General features: G+C 34.0%; 1 protein-coding gene across 1 annotated transcript in view; it reads left to right on the top strand.

Annotated features, from left to right (window-relative positions):
* Positions 1 to 15,732, top strand: part of LOC109079214 (exportin-5-like) — a 33,823-nt gene extending 18,091 nt beyond the window's left edge. Inside the window, exon 5 of the mRNA XM_042768340.1 lies at positions 15,051 to 15,732. Within this exon, the coding sequence (XP_042624274.1) occupies positions 15,051 to 15,200 (150 nt within the window). The 3' untranslated portion in view covers positions 15,201 to 15,732. The remainder of the gene's footprint in view (positions 1 to 15,050) is intronic.
* Positions 15,733 to 18,912: the final 3,180 nt, after the last annotated feature.

Here is an 18,912-nt window from a genome sequence, read left to right as displayed (position 1 = left end):
TGATCACAGGTGAAAACTGCATCAGAGGGGGAGGACTTTTCTGCTCCCTCATCAGTGTTGGGGAGTAACTAGTTACATGTAACAGCATTACGTAATTTAATTACAAAAATTTTTTAACTGTAATCAGTTACAGTTACTAAGAAAAAATGTGTAATTAAATTACAGTTACTTATGAAAATGTTAACTATTATAAAGGGGATTACATTTGAATATTGACGCACATCCACATACAGATTTAATTGATTTCTTTCCCACATTGCACTTACTATTCTGAGACATATGGCCCTATAATTTCACCGATGCGGAAAACACAGACTGGTTCGTAGAATCCAGTCGTAAAAACGGAACTCCTAACGCGGACGGAATATGCCACATTTTGGACGAATAAATCAAAAGTAAGTCAGTATACTTGAATCAAAATGATATATGGACTAGTGTCTGTGAATATTAAGCCGCAAAAAGACAATTATATGAATCCTGCACGTTCTACGTGTCTGTGGAAATCAGCCGCGCACTCTACATCAATATAACCATTACAAATCCCCCTGCCCTGGCAGCCGATTTGGCCCGCTATTTTAATATTATTATTGTATAATTGCCTGCCGAATGTACTAAAGTGATTATTTCAGAATCCACCATCCCACAATCAAATCTACAATAAAAAACGAATCGGTTAGTCATGACTGGCAATGCTTGAGCTCCTCCACCAAACGGTTTGGATAAGAGTAATCAATGCGAGAGAGAGAATGGAGTGGCTGTGGAACCACACAGGTGGAGCAGAGAAGCAAGAAGCTGTTCAGGGTTTCAAGGGTCAGGTCAGTTTCATCTGTAAATATGCTATTGTAGTTTTGTCTTTGTTTACTTAGTCAAGCAGCAGCAGCCCATTGCTCATCAGTCATCACTCAAAATACTGTACAAAAGGACATCATTATCATCTATTGTAATGTTACAGTAGTAATTTAGCAAAAAAAATAATCATATTTTATGATAAGTTTAGGGGGAGCTAGGCCAGACAACAACATAACCCTTACAAAAATGAACATGATTTTACTATAAATCCAAAGATAATGGGTACTATTCTTAAGCCATGGTAACCACAAATTAAAAATTAATTTATTTAAAAATAAATACAAATGGTATTCCATTTGCCAAAATAAATTGTAAGGGAAAAACATGACTCATGTTCAGTATTAGGATTTTTCTATAAAGATATTGTAGTGATGCACTAATTTTGACATGAAGGCAATTTAGAAAGTATAGTTTTGTTAAATCTTGAGTATTAAAGTCATGAGAGAGATAGATATCAGGGCAAAATGAAGAGACTGAAAAGGAAAATGGATGTGATGGTGCAGTTCAGGAGAGAACTTTTAATTATTTTGCCTGTCCCCAACCTAAAGATTTAAACCTTTTTATGTCAGGTCCATACAAAAAATAGGTTTGTCCATGTTTCAGAATTTGTTTGTATCAGTTTGAGATTTCCTGTTCTGAAATTATTTCCCAGTCCACCCCTTGTGGAAATTAATGGCGCAGACATGCGGTTTCATTTACTACACATAGGGCTACTGAAGCTCGCTGTGTTTTCAGCCTCTGCCGCCTCAATATATGAGTACATGAACACCTAAACCTAATCTCTAGAACTGATCTGAGTCACTTCATGAGCATTTTACTTCAATCTCAAAGTAAAAGGCAGTACTAAAGTCTGATTTTGTGGTGGATGTGTTCAAATTATATCAACTCAATTCAAGAAATAAATTAAAATTAAAACATTACAGAGCACAACACAAAGGTTAACCAAACCCTGCATGGTGTAAATGTTTGAAAATGATTAACAGTTGAAAATAAGCATTCATTAGAAATTTTGAAAAGTAATCAAAAGTAATCAGTTACATTACTTTAATAAAGTAATTGAAAAGGTTACACAACTATTACATTTTAAATAAGGTAACTTGTAATCTGTTACCTATTACATTCCCAAAGTAACCTTCCCAACACTGTCCCTCATATTGCAAGCATATGCAAAAGATCTCCAGAAATGTGTAGATTCCGGCCCACAGCTGAAAGGCTAAAATGACAATATGCCTGTTAAAAATAAATGTAGAACATTTTTTTGTGTGTGTGTTTTACAGTTCTTTGTATTTTGTATAAGTGGCTGCAAATTAGTTTAATTCTGCATTCTGTTCTTGAAAAAGATCTGTTAAAATTTTGTTAAATAATAAAAAATATTTATTTGTTACACTTACACAGTAACTACATGTAACAAAAGGGTAACAAGTCATCACTTTAGATTACAGCCCGCGGATGTTACACTTACACAGTAACTACACGTAACAAGAGGGTAACCAGGCATCACTTTAGATAACAGCCCGCGGATGTTACACTTACACAGTAACTACACGTAACAAGAGGGTAACCAGGGATCACTTTAAATTACAGGCCGTGTATGTTACACTTACACAATAACGACAAATAACAAGGGTGTATGTTTGCACAGTAGTTAAGAAAAAGGTTGTAGTACATTTTATTCTACTTGCCTCAAACCTACATACAGAAGCCCAAAGTGCACCAACAGCACTACAGCTATAAAAAAAGCATCAATTATACAGTTATTATACATGTTGTGTATAATAAACCAAATCAAATCAGAAGCTCATCACATAATTACCACATACTTTCAGCTGAGTTGTTCAGTAATCTCCATGACCCCACATAAATAACACTAGTAAAAACTATAGCATATATTCTTTAGTAAACTGGTAAAATTTTATAAAGATTGGTGGTTTTTAACTTCACTATAATTACTAAATTATACTATAGTATAATACAGTTTACTATTTGTATCAATGTCATGTAAGATATATAATAATACAATAAGTAGGCTAACCCAGTACATAGTGTAAAAATGTTGCATCATATATTTTGTGTTATTACAATAAGGCAACTTATTATAAATCATAATATTGTTGCCTATCATAGTAGGTTATAAATACCACGTAATCTTAGAATAGTTACCCCCTTATTCCCCAATTGTTTCCGTTTACCTACAGTACATGTACAGATGGTAGACAACCAAAATGGGTAATGCCGCCGCGGCGTTAACTGCAAATCAGTCGCGTGTTAAAATCATTCGCGAAACTACCACCAGGTGGCACAAAGGGACGGGTTGCGAACTGAATGTAATTGTAAAATGAAAGGAAGACGTTAAACAACAATAACATTATAGTATACATTATAACATCCTTAAAAGCCATTAAAAATAGGATAGTCTTAGGCTACACTCTACTCATCAAAAAATAAAAAATAAACCTTTACACAAAGGCTCTTATGCATGCTATTGTTTTTAAACAGTCATTTTATATATATATACTTATACTAAGAATGAACCGAAATGAAAACATTTTAATCCGTATATACGGATTAAAATGTTTTTCATTTCGGTTCATTCTTGGTTTAATAATAATAATAATAATAATAATAATCTTCAGGTTCCATTTGCAGAGCGAAATGAGAACGGTCCAGCATTTACAAATAATTCTTATTAACTCTGTTATTATTCTTGATTTTTTAAACTGCTAACACTTTGCATTTTTTAATTATGCCTTTACTGTGTGACCAATAATTGTGAATTGTCACTTTGATCGCGCTGGTGCCTCACGCGCACATATTCATTGGAAACAGCAGTCGTTCACCGAGCCATGCGGCACGAGCAGCGGTCCACTTTGGCATATTTTTGTTCATTATAATTTTTTTTTTTTTCGTCGATACTGAAACACGTGTGAAATCCAACGCCTATTTTACCTAATGAATAAGAGTTTAGCTTCAAATGGGCAACATGTTTGGATTTGTCCCGAAATGAGAGAGATAAGCCCAACATAATGTATCGCTTTATATTATTTTTAATTATTATTATTATGTGTTGTTGTTTATAAGCCTATATTATTATATAGGCTGCTGCAATTATATTTATCCATTAGAATTATATATTTGTAATTCTTGTTCTGTTCTGATAATTTTTTTAAATTTAAAGGATTTGTTGTAAAGTGAAGGGAACTAAAAATGTCCTGTTGGTAAATTAGCCTATAGCATTATTAGGCCTGCCGTTATTATTTCTGAATGTAATAAAATCCAACTCTCACAAATGTAATTTATTTTTTTTAGTGGGTTTTCGTGTATGTTTTTATCCAGCTTTTTATATTTTCCATTGCATCTAAAAATGACTTTGTGCATCACATTCACTTCGTGAACAAACAAATATAACTTCAGATCTGCTTCCTGCGTTGCTCAGCTGTGGACGATTTCAAAATGTTTAATATAAAGGTTGCTGTCACATTTTATACAGGAATTGTTCATTTAAAAAAAAAAATCTAATTATTTTGTTAGTTTTATGCTAACATGCAATCAAGTCTTCGGATACTATATAAGATACAAGTTCATTTAGGCTAGCATGCACTGTGACATTTTACCGTTTCAACTTATAAACTCCTTTTTTAAAGTCAGTTTAATAGTATTGAAATTCAAGTTGAATCTCGAAAAAAAAAAAAAAAATTAATTAAATTATTTCTATGAATTAATAAGTTAAGATTACTTTTTCATCATAGCATTTTTTACCAGCTGTATTCGTTTTCTGAAACCAAGCACCCACTTTTTTCTCTTTTTTAAATCTATGAATCGCTCGCATATCTCCTACAACCTACAAATAAGGGCTAATAGAGGTTCTTTCTTTAATTATTTATTTATAATGTTTATTCTTGAAGAAAATTAGTATTTATTCTTTAATAAAATAAGGGATCCAAATATTTGTAATGTACAATAATATAGGCCTATATCTGCCTGCAGTTAAAAAGTTATATTTGTTCTTGATTCATCCATTTATGTTACAATTAGCCTATTCTAAAAATAAAAATAAATAATGTCATAAAAAATCGGTCTGAATAAATTTTACCATTATAGAATTGGGGTAGTAATTTAGGAGGTTAAAATACAGTGAAATTACAAATGGCATGGGATTTTAAAGCATGACAACTGAAGGTCTATGAAACATTTGATGCATTTTTTTAAACAATGGCACTTAAAGTTTTCAACTAAAATATAACTATTTCAACCATATAGCCTGTGAATAAATAAAATGCATATTTTTCAGTGAAAGAACACTGAGAGTGTAGGTTGCTTCTGGTGTTTGGATTTGTACTTCAATATAATGAGCTCCAAGTTTAAGGATAGTCTACACTAGTTGTATTTTTTTTTTTTTTTACTCTCTATTTAACAGCATTAACTTACAATGAAATACGTCTTCCTTCAGGCAGACTGAATGTTTTCCTGCCTTGCTAAATGTTGGGTCAGCTGTGAAGCGGGAGCAGCTTACGGAGGATTCCGCCTGGTCTTAAAGCCTTCCGCAAACGCCTACGTACACAAATAACAATGATTTTGGCAAAAAATAATGATTAATTATCAATTGATAATTTGTTATTATTTTGGTCTAGTGAAAATAATAATATGGGCTGCGGAAAAAAATGAATAAAAAGAGAAGAGCTGCTGTGAGTGAAGGCATGTTTCAACCCAGTAACATGACAACACAGCGTTCCTCACAGCCAAAAAACAGACCGAGTTCAGTTCAGCTGGAGGGGGCTGGGGGTAGAAATGTATAGCTTGTGGGGGTCGAGATAAAGGTGTGAATTTCTTGCTCTTTCATATGGACAGTCTTATGAGGGTTTCAAACTTGCAGAACAGGTTTTAGGACAACTTTAAAGAAAGGTTTTATCACTTCAAATGTTGACTACTGTATAGCGCAATACAGTTTATTAGTTATTATAACTTAATTTCAGAGGAAGTTGCCTTAACTTAAAAAAAAAAAAAACTGTTGCATTAGGGCTGGGCGATAGGCATATGGCCTAAAAAAAATCCCCGATTTTTTTCACAAAAAAATCCGATTTACAATTTAAATCGATTTTTTTTTTGCCTCCCTACTTAAAATCAATATTCAAATGACAAAGAAATTGTTCAAAACAAGTTTTAATATAAAAATATATTATTTTTTAATACTAGCCCATCATGCCATCCACTCTGCGTTAAGAGCTGTTCAGATTAAAACTGGCAGCTCCGCAGTGAGTCAGTGTCATGGACGGAGGACAGACCAAGTGTAGGCCTAAATCAGTTTTCTAGTCTATATATTCATCTCGTTATGCCGCTGGTTTATGTTATGTATTTAGTTTTTATTTCTTATATCAATTATTTGTAAATATAGCAGACACTGTCTAACCGTGTCTACACCGGACGGCCTTGTTCATATTGGGCGAAACATATCTCTCACTCGGCAGTACAGTAGGCCTATGTGAGCGGAGTGGAGCAGCAACAATTTCCCTCCGCGCTCCGAGCATTTAATAATCACTAAGCTCCTGCGTTCATTGATACCAGAAACACTGCTCCGCCTTCACTCCGTGGCTAAAGTTGAAATGTTATGTTCATAATAGCTTATAAAAATAAAATAAAAATAAATAAATAAATAAAATTACAGGAGAGTTTCAAAGGGGATTAGGCTATTGTGTGTAAACTTTTTGTCCTACCAAACACCAAACTAATAAAATTGTCAGCATTAAAAGGTATAATTGCTGCTTTCTGCTGTGCAAATTTTGTTTGTGATGAAAATAACAGTTTACATTTTCGTCAGTTATTTTATCTACAGATCGATGCATTTGTTACAGATTTCTGCTCATTCAAAATCAGATACAGATGAAGTAGCCTACTGTAAGATTACATTTGTTTGAATGCATCATTGCGACAGCGATTACGTGTGAATGTGCTGTATCTGTTTAAATCATGCTTTAGCCCGAAAATAATCAGTAAAATAAAGACAAACTCCTTGAGAACTAGCCTGTAACATCCCGTTTGACTATTGCCGTCATAGTCTTCTGATCGGAGAGATTATATCAAGATATAGCTAAATATGTTTATCATGTGAATTCTTGCTAAATATGCAGTTATATTACGGGCTGTTGGCATGAATTGTATTCGTGATGGAGCGGTGCTGGAGCGAGTGAAAACCACAACGCTCCTGACTTTTAAAAAAATCCGCTCCTCTTCAGTCAGAATCACTCCGCTCCGCTCATACTCTGCTCGGCTGCGTGTCTCAAACGTGCGGGGAGGCTTGAGCCCAATCATTCTCAAAACATAAAATATTTATTTTTTTTCAATTTTCGTTTTTGTGTTTCAGAGGAAAAATCAGTGTTAAGGCATCTCTCCATTACAGACCGTTCAGAAGATTATAATGAAGAATTTATGCATACGTGTATAAAATGCTTTAAAAACTTTAACAGAGATGTCTAGATGGTATTTAATAGGTCTGCTTCCCACGTAAGATTTTTCTAGTTACTAGTCGTTCATTTGTCATTATTTCAACTAATCGCAAGTTTATATTAAATTTACAACTATAATCCAGCCTTAATATATTCCACGCTCAAGAACATGCATCAAGTTCGTCACAAAGCACAGGCAGAAGTAGCCTAATAATTATGAAAAAGGAGACATTTTAATTATTTATTAATAAACAAATGTTATCTTGTCGGCTGCAAGATGAAATTCACAGTGCTGACTCTCTCCACATGGACGCGCCTTTAAACATAAATACAACCTTCACAGATTACATAATGCTTTCGTTCTGAATTGATTAGTTTAAAAGACATTTCAAGCTTTCTGTAGATATATATTTCTCATGTATGTGAGGCACCACAATTTTCAGTTATTTCATTATTAGGAAAAAAATTACGTGATCGAGAGGGCGCCTCCCTGTCATGCACTAATAATTTTTGCGCAAACACTTGAATATAAATAATAATTCACATTTTGCATATCAATTACAAAGTAAATAATTTTTTACATGCAATTATCCAAAATAAAACCAAACAAGATTTGTAATGAAGATAAAATATGTAGACAAATAAGAATAAATGCTGCGTGCACTCAGCATCACGCAGAGCAAATCTTGCACTGATATTTTTTGGAATATTATACAAACCTGCATTTAAATGCGGCTGCAATTTATTTATTTATTTATTTTATTTATTTTTACTTTACTTAAATTATATGAAAGCAAGCAAAGAAGACTCCATTTAAAATCACTGAAGTTGTCAATTAGTAAAGCTCTTTTTTTTTTTTTTTTTTTACATCGTGTGCACTTTGTTGATAAGTGAGGATGTTTTATTAATCCATCCATTCTTTAGAGTTGCAATGATTTAGTTAAATCGTGCAGGTTTAATTTGTTTCTTGTTTTAATTAGGCCTAAATAATGGGAGCGAAATTATACAATGCCTTACGTTTTACTAAAATAAAGAAAATAATTTATAAAAACACGCAAGCCTAGCTCACAATAGGCTATCACTTTTAATGCTCCGATGCAAAGTAAACCACATTTTCTTTTTAATAATATAACACATAATTCATATTATATAAATAATACTGCACACTATTTAAATGTGTCTAATCTAAAATATGGTGTAGAGAAAATATAAGCACAGGCTCATTTATCCTGCTTGAATTCGTTCTAAGAAACGCACATATCTTCATAAGGACTAAACTTTCATCTGTGAATATTAAATATTTTTTCTTTCATTTTCCCCGACTGCAATCAAATATAACACTTCGGTGAGGCAAAGCTGACGTCTATTTGCGAAAATGTGCTTTGATGAGCTTGTTTGAAAACCTGTGATTAAAGCGCCACTCAGCGGTCAAAAGCTGCAAATGCACTTTGCAGACGCCGCGTACGCGGTACGAGCGGCGGTAGAAAATACTTATAAGAAGTCCACCTACTGTATGTTCAGCTTTAAGTGGCTGATGTGGAAAATCGCGGACTCTACATTTAATTTCAGAATAGGTACACTTTAGTTATAAAATACTTACAGTATAAATGCTTTATAATTTTGCAGGTTATTACCCCCTTATTTCCCAAACATTGCATATTGTTGCCTTATACTCAAGAGTAGGTACTGTGGAGGTACTCTATAGTTACAAATAGGTACGCTGTAAATTCTGTTTAATTTCGGGGTACATTGCAGGCTGTAATCTATAGCGTTACCTATTATACTAATATTAAATATAAATTATAACAATGACATTTATAATAAATAAATTTTTGCCAATTTTAGCTGTTTTCAGCCAGCATCACACGACTGTATAACACAACTCTGTGTAACATCTGAATGGATCAAGCGACTTGCAAAGTTTATCACTTTACATCATGGAGGAAGCGCAGCGCTGTTCGGGTGACTGATTCCGATCTGCTTTTGTGCAAGGCTGGCGGCTGCATCGTGTAGCGCTGCTTCACACTTTTGGAGTAGCTTTGCAGTTCGCATGTGCTATAATTTAAAAACAGCGTCTGATATGGGGGAGGTCTCCCTCGCTTCGGCGATCGGCCCAATGCTCTGCGGGCCTACCTGGAATGTCCCTGTGTTCCCAATGGCCAGTACCTGTCTGTGTACAGGTATATATTTTGAGATGTGATCTTGGTTAACTAATAGAATGCAATTCTAAAACATTATGTAGAATTTATAGGATTAAAAGGATTTTTTAATTTATTTATGTATTTAGTCGGTTTCAAAATGAATTAGGTGAGAGTCAAAACTCTCTCTAAATTTTCTTGCTGAAGTGTCTTTGCAGCCAAACACTTCGGGACTTTTGAAGTCATCATCGGACTGGTTGAATTATACAGGATTTCGGGAGACGTGTGTGTCGCGTGACTCGCGTTCCTTAACGTTCTGCCTGGAAACAAAGATACCGTGGTGCCAAACCCCCTCACGAAAGGATGCCTTCATGTTTTCAGGATCAACTAAATGCTGGATTCTCAAAAGTATGTGAAATATGTTAAGTTTGCGGCATAGAATCTCTAAAATACATCAGAGAGTTTTAATTATTCTGTTAACAATTCCATGCCCCAAAACGTGACGCTGAAACGAAACAAACTATGATTGGTTGTTTGATATGTCTGTCAAGCGGCCTCATGGGCGGGCCTTGGCCAATGAAAGCTGCCATGTAAACCAGACCTTCAGCCGTCAATGTGACGTCTGACTACGGGAGACTACCGCCATGGTTACAAGAGGCCTGGTTCTGCCTGGTTGTTAGTTGCAGTTCGAGGATGGTTCACAGTCATTACAATTTAAAAATATATATATATTTCGGACAGACAAAATGGCAGACTATCAAAAAACATTTCACATACATTCTGTAGGATCAAAGGAATGGAATGAGGTGGAGTTCTTTGCCATTGGACAAAATTCTCAAAAGCTGTAAGCTCATTTGTAGCTTTTGCTATATCTTTTGACCACTAGGTGTTATCACTAAGTGTTATAATGTTTAAATTAGAAATGTATCTTGTTTCTTTCTATCAAAAAATGTAATACAACATACCTGCACTCTAAAAACTGCTGGGTTAAAAAATAACCCAACCTTAACCCCACTGATGGGTCACTATTGGACAGAACATGGGCTTGAACACAGGAACAGTTGGTTTTACCCAAGTGCTGGGTTTTACCATTTAACCCAGATTACTTGGAAATTCATTTGACCCAACCAGTGGGTGAAATTAACTTGCTGGGTTAAGTGTTACTTACGTACTGGGTTATTTGTCATAAAATAAAATTAATGTAAAATTATCATTGCCCTGTAATACAGTAAAATAGAGAGACCCCTGTAAATGTGTTTTTAATTACATTTAATTATTTTAATTACTTTTTTTTTTTTACATTTTGAATACTTTTGTATACAAGATTTGAATACAATGTTAAAACCCCAACCTCCCCCACAGACAATGAGCCCTGCAACAGAAGCAAACTTTAAAAGGATGATTAAACTTGAAACAGCTGTTGTCCTAAAAAATTTAACAGATTCAACAGAACTCATGTCCATCAATCTGATACACAGCATGCTTAAGAAACTCCAGCGTAGGGGGATACGGTGTAATTTACATCAAACACACAAAAAAAAGCTTTAAAACAAACAAAATCAGCCTCCAGCAAAGAGTCTCTCAATGTCATGGCATATTCTAACTTAATGTTAGAATATAACTGACATGCAAATCAAGATTTTTTTGTGGAATGGAAAAAAGCCTGACCCTGCATAGACACCAATGCAACTATCATGTTCAAAGCCCAGAATGGTAGTAAAGCCATTGTTAAAATAGTTAAAATGGAAGAGAGGAAATTGTTAAAGTCAATATTTTTGTTTTCTTTATGCACAAAAAATATTCTTGTAGCTTTTTAAAATTACGATTGATCCACTAGTGTCACATGGACTATTTTAATGATGTCCTTACTACCTTTTTGTGCCTTGATCATATATCGTATCGTATCGTATCGTATCGTAGGCTGTCTTTTGGATGCAAGACTGAGACAGCTGCCATCTTTGAATCTTTCTCTATACGACACAGAACCACCGATTAGCAACCATGATCACAGAAATCGCCACGATTGTTTCACGATGCCAATCTTTCATCTGGGACAGCCAAAAATCGTGCAGTGTGTCTCAGGCTTTAAACATTCAAACACTAAATTACTTTCATAGTTATCAAATAGTACATACGTCTCCACTTACCGGTTGCATGTCAATAAATGTCCTCTGAACCTCCTCAGTGGTGGGTTTGAAGACCTTTCCTCCTCTTTTGTAGATGGATGGGGGAAGCAGAGTTCGCAGGACCTTCAAAGATGTCTCGATGCTTTTAGCAGCTAAACAATTTGAGAATAATACATAGTGTTGCATTAACATTTAAAAAGTATACTGTATATAACAATTCATATTTCTGAAGTAGTAATTCTGACTTATCTGCCCTGGTGTTCATTAGTAACTATGAGTGTTGATTCGACAGCCTTTTATAAAAACAAAAATCTAATAACTGCTGTTCACTGGATTGCCTGATTTCAAAAGTATGTGAGACAAGCAAGAGATATTTCATCTTATTTGCTTATCATGGTAAAATTACTGACTAATAATGCTCACATTTCTAAATTAATGAGGACCATTTATTGCAAAGGCTCAAACACTTCAGACACTGTAACTACAGTGCAATGTTAGCGACAATTTCCTAAATAATAAGATAAACAAAGTTTTATTTACCATTTGGTATGTGTTTGAAATGTGTGAAATACAAAAACAAAATCAGAATTAGAACAGAATCAGAAAGAGCTTTATTGCCAAGTATGCTTACGCATACAAATCATGACAAAACATACAAAATAGCTTACCTGGTGTCATCCATTATAGTTTTTCCTCTTGCTGGGCATGCACAAGAATTCAGTCACTTGTTGCTTGAAATCTTGTGATATCTGCTAAGTTTTGAAAACAGAAAGGAAAAAAAAAAGTAACTAGAACAATACTGTTTCAAGAGATATGTGCTTGCAGTAGGCTAAGCACCTGTTAGGAAAGACTCAAGAACACAATACTAAGAGATGTTTATTTGACTGATTATTAGACATTCAAACAGGTATCCCTGATTACCACTAATTGTATCGCCACATGTGAGGGGATAAAATAAGGGACATATGACGTTCGGATTAATTCAAAACGCGTTTTCCCCATTTTAATACAAAATGAATCCTTGATGAATAAGATAAGCTACAATTTAAACTACAAATTTCAAAGGGCTACAGATGTAGCTGGTATTCAAATTATATAATGATGAGATTTGGTTTAAAAAAAACATGACCAGCTAGGCATGGCTAAATGATGTTTCACAGACTAAGCAAACACCAAGTCCCCATACTCCAACATTAAAGATTGTAACGTATTTTAAACAGTGAAATGAGCTTCCTACTACCACAACTTAAAATATAGGTAAATATTCATAACTAACCTTACCATGAAATACCCGCGGTGAGTAATTTAGCATGCTCCTCGTGTCAGAAGTTAAAATTCAATAAGTTCGCCAAAGAATGAAAAACAAATAAACCAGTTGCTAGGTCAAAATAACCCAACCAGCTGTTTATCTTTTAATTAATTCCTTACAACTCACTTGACCAGAACAAAGCTCCCAAAAATGATTTGATTTCTGTTTTGACAGAAACATTAGCCGAAGACTGTATTTGAACTTACGTTACCCCCTTATACTTCTTCTTCTGAGAAGAATTCCTAAATTATGCCAGCAGACTTTCCGTGCACAACTCACTATTAGTGTATATTACAGGCCTTCCCGCCTGATTTTGCGTGTGAGGGGCTAAGGGATATATGGCATTATGACTTCGTACAAAACGCGTTTCCGCCTTTTAAATTCTCACTTAATCCCTGATAAATATGATATGAGCCATTTTTGTCAAAACAGTATAACCGATAGCCTATAACGTTATTGGCTGTTTCCCTGAATAAAGAAACACCCATACTTCCACATCAAAGATCATTTGAACAGTGAAATTATATTTTTAATAGGTTAATATTCATATTAACTTACCACAAAATGCTGCTCGCTGAGAATCAAGTTCGGCAAAGAATAATAAACCAGTTGCTGGGTCAAATTAACCCAACTATCGGTTTATCTGTGAATGAACTCCTTACAACTCATTTGACCCAGCATGAGCAACCCAACAGTGTGTTTACAGGACCCCAAACAACCCAGAATTTTGACCCAGCTTAGTCAACCCAACAATGTGTTTACAGAAACAACCCAGCACTTTTTTGAGTGTGTACGAGTACCATAAATATTCTTTTTCCAAAGTTTACTTGTCTGCAGCTCAAGAAGTGTGAAAGACATCTTAATATCTTTTTAGATTCCTCGATCTTAACAAGCATTTTTTTTTGGTATATTCATTTTAAGGCCCTATACAGTTGGTGAACTCCATGTGCAAATAGTTGAATTTACCCAGTTTCAGTGCTAAAAAAAAAACAAATAGGTGACTTTGCAAACAGCTGATACTTATTGTGTTTAAAGAGGAATGTCTGAAGAACAAAATAATTTTGAAGCTCAAAATTCCCTCCATCTGTATGCAAAGTGACCCACATTTGGCATTGACACAGAAAATTAAAAGTTTTTTTAAAAGAAAATTATAGTTTGAACATGGAGCTACATTGAGATCCTCATATCTATGGGATTGTACCCTACTGGGCCTACAAATTAGCATAACATTTATCCATTTAGGTATGCATTTCACCATGAAATAAAATAAAAAATTTTGTAATTTTTTTATTTTATTTTTTTTGTAAATAGAACAAATTAGCTTGGCAAAACACAAAACAATTATCATTTTCACTTTATTAATAAACTTATACCTGTTAACATCTTTAAAAACTGTAGTTTGACCCTTTAAATAATGGTGCCTAAGTATATAGTAAATATAGTGTGTAAGCCAAAAGCAACTGTGGCATGCCCTTTTATAATGGGGCATGGTACCCTAGAGGGGTACAAATGTATTTCCAAAACATTAGATGTGCCATGAAATACTGTAAAAGTCATCAATATGTGAGGAACCACAATTACATTCCAAAGAACAGAGCACCTGTCAAAAATGTACAAATAAAAAAATAAATATTATTCAGGAGGCTGCCAAGAGACTTGAAGTAAAAAAAAAAAAAAAAAAAAAAAACATGCTATAACATGCAGTTGATCTAATTAATATATATATATATATATATATATATATATATATATATATATATAATATATATATATATATAAATTTACTTCTCATTTAGTTAAACGTTAAGTCTTCCTTTTGACACAGGTGTTGTACTGCTGTAACCGGTTTCATTAAACACGGACTAACAATGTGAATTCAAACAGACTTTTCTGTAAAATCCACAATATATTAGAAAAGATAGATTTCAGATGTATCATTTAATCCACTTGGACCATTTGTGCTTGGACCCTGATGATTGCCGCTTGTAACTATAGTTTTAACCTGTATCGCTCAGCCCTATTCATTCATACAGTTCAACCTAGAAACATGTGGCTATTAAAAATAAATGTTTATTTCTTTTTCTTTTTTTTACATTACAAAATTGGTCTTAAATTATTTGTGAAATTTGCACAATTAATTTCATTTGATTAAAATGTTTGTGTGTGTTTGTCTGTGTGTGTGTACTGATAGAAACCTCTTGGACAGCAGTTTAAGAAGGAAGTGCATATTCGAAACCTTCCATCTCTGTTTAAGAAGCCAAAGCCTACAAAAGATATGCTGGAGAACACTGATACTGCATGTCTGATTACCCTGTTCTCTTCTGACTGTGACAGTTGCTGAGAGAATCACAGCTGCACAATACCCTCACTCCATTGCAATTGTTAACAACTGAACCTCTTCTGTGTCGTACAGTATCCATCTGAAATGGCTTTTTAGGGCTTGAATGATTTATTGAAATAAGGAAAGACAACACAGACTTTTTTATTTAATGTTATATGGATGTACCTTTTTTTCCTCTTCTTTTGTGTCGTTTTGAAGTAAGTATCTTTATCATTGGCATCTAAAGAATAAATAAATAAAGAACTTGCTGTAAAACCAACTCATTGAAAAGCAAAAAATAATTGAAAAATAAAAACAAAAATAATCTTTTGAAAAAGTCTTGTTAATTACAGTACCATATCTGTTCTGGGGATCTGATTTCCTGAACTAGCATCAAGCACTACATTCCATTATGAGGCATTAGCCTATTTATTTTTAAATAAATTACATATTCAACATTAATTGTCATTTCACGTCTGTGTACAAATTATGTAAAAAGTGTTGTGATTTATACTCTGCAGTTTTTAATAAATGTATACATGGACAGTTTTCAGTGATTGTATGGACTCTTTTCTCAGTTATGAAATGTAAAGTTTGTTGTAAGTTGCCAGAAGTGAAGGAATATTGTCTGCGTAAAATATTTGCTTACTATGACAAGCCTGTGTGTGTGTGTGTGTGTGTGTGTGCGCGTACTGTAGGTATAATTTGCAAGTGGAACATGTCCCCACCACTTTTTGACAAAGTTGATTTTGTCCCCACTCCTCACCATTTTTTGAAGCCATTTAAAAAATAGCACAGTGTAGTTGAGCTATATGTGGCCCAGTAGACCTGACCAATAATTTTGACCCCAATCCAGGGACAGATACAATTAATGCCTGATATGCCACCTTCGGAATCTCAGCCAAAGATTTTACCCATGAGACTTTGCACAAGTTGCATATCCAATGACAAGCAAAACATGGAGACACAGGTTTTACTCAAAAAGTACAAAATGCTTTATTAGGACAATATTAAAACGACATAAAAGTTGGAAGAGTGAGAGCATGACACATCTACTCTAAGAAAGTCTTGCATCAATATAAGTAACTAACAGACCTTCATGGAGATACGGCCTAGATAACAGGGAAGACTCTTCAATTATAAATGATCTCCTAACCTACACTGCACAATCACTTACCAAGAAAGAGCCCAGTGGAACAGCAGACCATGCACAGCACTCAGTGAGGAACATCACCGCCACCTAAAAAGGGGAATAGCCTCCCTGGTCAGTCAAGGCCTGTAGCTCCTAGTAAAATACACAAACGTACACACATATTAATACAGACAATCCTATACATATTAAACGATTTACAAATGGTCTTAAACACAATACACTTTCCACAAAATAACACAAAGGAGAGAAGGAACTAAAAAAAAAATGATGCACAATATTAGCAAATCAAGAAAACTACAAAACAACAACAAAAAACACAAAATTTAATAATGAAAACAAAAACAAATCTAAATCACATAAATTAATGACAAAAGTAATTGAAGATATCGGAATCGGCTGATAATGACTTTAAATGTAAATATCGGCATCGGCCCGATAGATAGATAGATAGATAGATAGATAGATAGATAGATAGATAGATAGATAGAGATACATGCCTAAATGAATCTCAGACGTGAACATATTATTTTCTTTGCTTAATCTTTTCATATACAAATTATTTTTTTTTTAGAATTAATTTGTACATGAATGGATTAAGTAAATATGTTAACGTCTGAGATTCATTTTAGCATTTATATAGAATAACTAAAGCTGTTCAGCTGTAGTTTAGTTATTCTGAAAAAATGAATCTTAGTGAGGGGACATTGTGTTAGCATCTTAAAAAAAAAAAACTCTTTAATTAAAATTCTGAATGCATTAGTATGTGTGCAAAGAGTGCTCCCTTTATAATTTCAAATGCACTGAGTGCACATGTTTTAAACACTTTATGTTCTTTGGCCATGCATTAAATGCACATCCTTGAAAGAGCACAGTTTGCTGACATACTTTAAAGTCTGCATGAACCGGAAGTTGCTGCTAACTGGATTTCAGTGTGGTGGCGTATTTCCAACTGAAATGGAATATTGAGTAGAGGGCGGGGTCATCTCTCACTCACAGCAGACTAATGGTTGGAGGGGCATGGTAATCATATTCTGCCCAAGCTGTCAGACTGACGCCATCAGAAAGGCATGCCATTCCAGAGCGAAAGCAAATGATCAGATTTTGATTAAAGATTACCAAAACAAACTTTTTTTTTTTCAGAGGATTAACTTGCACAGATTAATTGTTGACTAGCAATGTGCACTAACAAAATAAATATTGTAAATTTTGATTTCATGTGGACTTTAACATCTCAGGTAATGTTCGTGGTATGATGACAATGACAGTGGTTACATATATTTTAATTTATTAAAAGTATTGCTAGGAACAATTCAGTTGCGCCCCTACTAAATTCTATGTTCTTGAATTGAAGGCATTTTTTATGAACAAATTTGTAAAAAACAAAAGTTTCCAAAGTCTAATGTAGTCTGGGGTAGATCGCGTTATCTGCCTCAGGCAATGGCAGCACAGAGCACAAGTTAAATAAACAATTCTTCACTTTAATACAAGTTATAACGTGAATGAACATCAGAGGATATATTGAAAAATAAAGTACAACTTACAATCACGCATCATTTCTGTGTCCATAAGTGGTTTTAACCAAGGAAATCATCAGTATAACAGCCTGTGAAGAATATTTCAGTTACATGACCATTACCTTAGGAAGATAAAACTGTCTAATCATGTCGCCAAAACTATAAATACATTAGGCCTATACGTTTGTGTACAATATAAAAACGTTTTTATAACAACCATTTAAATGACTATCCCCGGTTTCACAGACTAATTTCTAAGTCTGAGCTGTTTCAACAAAGAATCTTGCTCTGACTATTAGTAAGAAGAATATTGAAAATTAGTAAGCTTTTTATTAAAAAAAAAAAAAAGTTCACAATGTAGCCTAAAGCACTATTCGGACGGGACTAGTTTTCTAAACTACGTTTGAGTTTCGATTCTTACCACCTGACGTCTGCAATTTTCATGTACCAATTCGGACGGGACTAACATCTTCGTGTTTATTACAGAGGTGGGAGGGTCTGTTTTGTGCATCTGGGCGTCACAGAGATCACGCGCTCTGTACGCGTTCATTGTACTATATAACGTTAGTCATTCGGATCGATTACCATTAGTATTATTACACAATAAATACTAAAAACTAAATGGCTAGTATAGCAAAACCATGTTAATGTGTGGTTTCTTTAGTTTAATTTGTTTTTTGTAGTAGGCTAAACCCATTTTTTATTTTCATAAAGGTACATCTGTAATTAAAACATTATGTAACTGAGTGCATAAATGAACGTGAGTAACGTTAATCTTACCTGACGCTTGATATTACAATAGCCAATATTAACAGTGTACGTGATCTGGCTCTTGATTTTATTATTTTTATTTTTTTATTATTATTAATTCTTTGCCGGGAAGCAAATATATCAAACATGCGCGCGGTAAGAGTGTCTACGGTAATTCCCTTTGGCCAAAACACACAAGGAAACGCGTTGTGAAATAAAATATCACCGGTAATCACAGACATTCGCATTCGGACGGGATTAGTTTTCTCAGAGGATCACTGAGTTTGCTAAAAAAAAAACAGTAGGTAATTCGCTC

Source organism: Cyprinus carpio, chromosome A13 (genome assembly GCF_018340385.1).
Source record: "Cyprinus carpio isolate SPL01 chromosome A13, ASM1834038v1, whole genome shotgun sequence".
Taxonomy (NCBI): Eukaryota; Metazoa; Chordata; class Actinopteri; order Cypriniformes; family Cyprinidae; genus Cyprinus; species Cyprinus carpio.
Note: the sequence above shows the minus strand (reverse complement) of the source record. Positions and strands in the feature narration are given on the sequence as shown.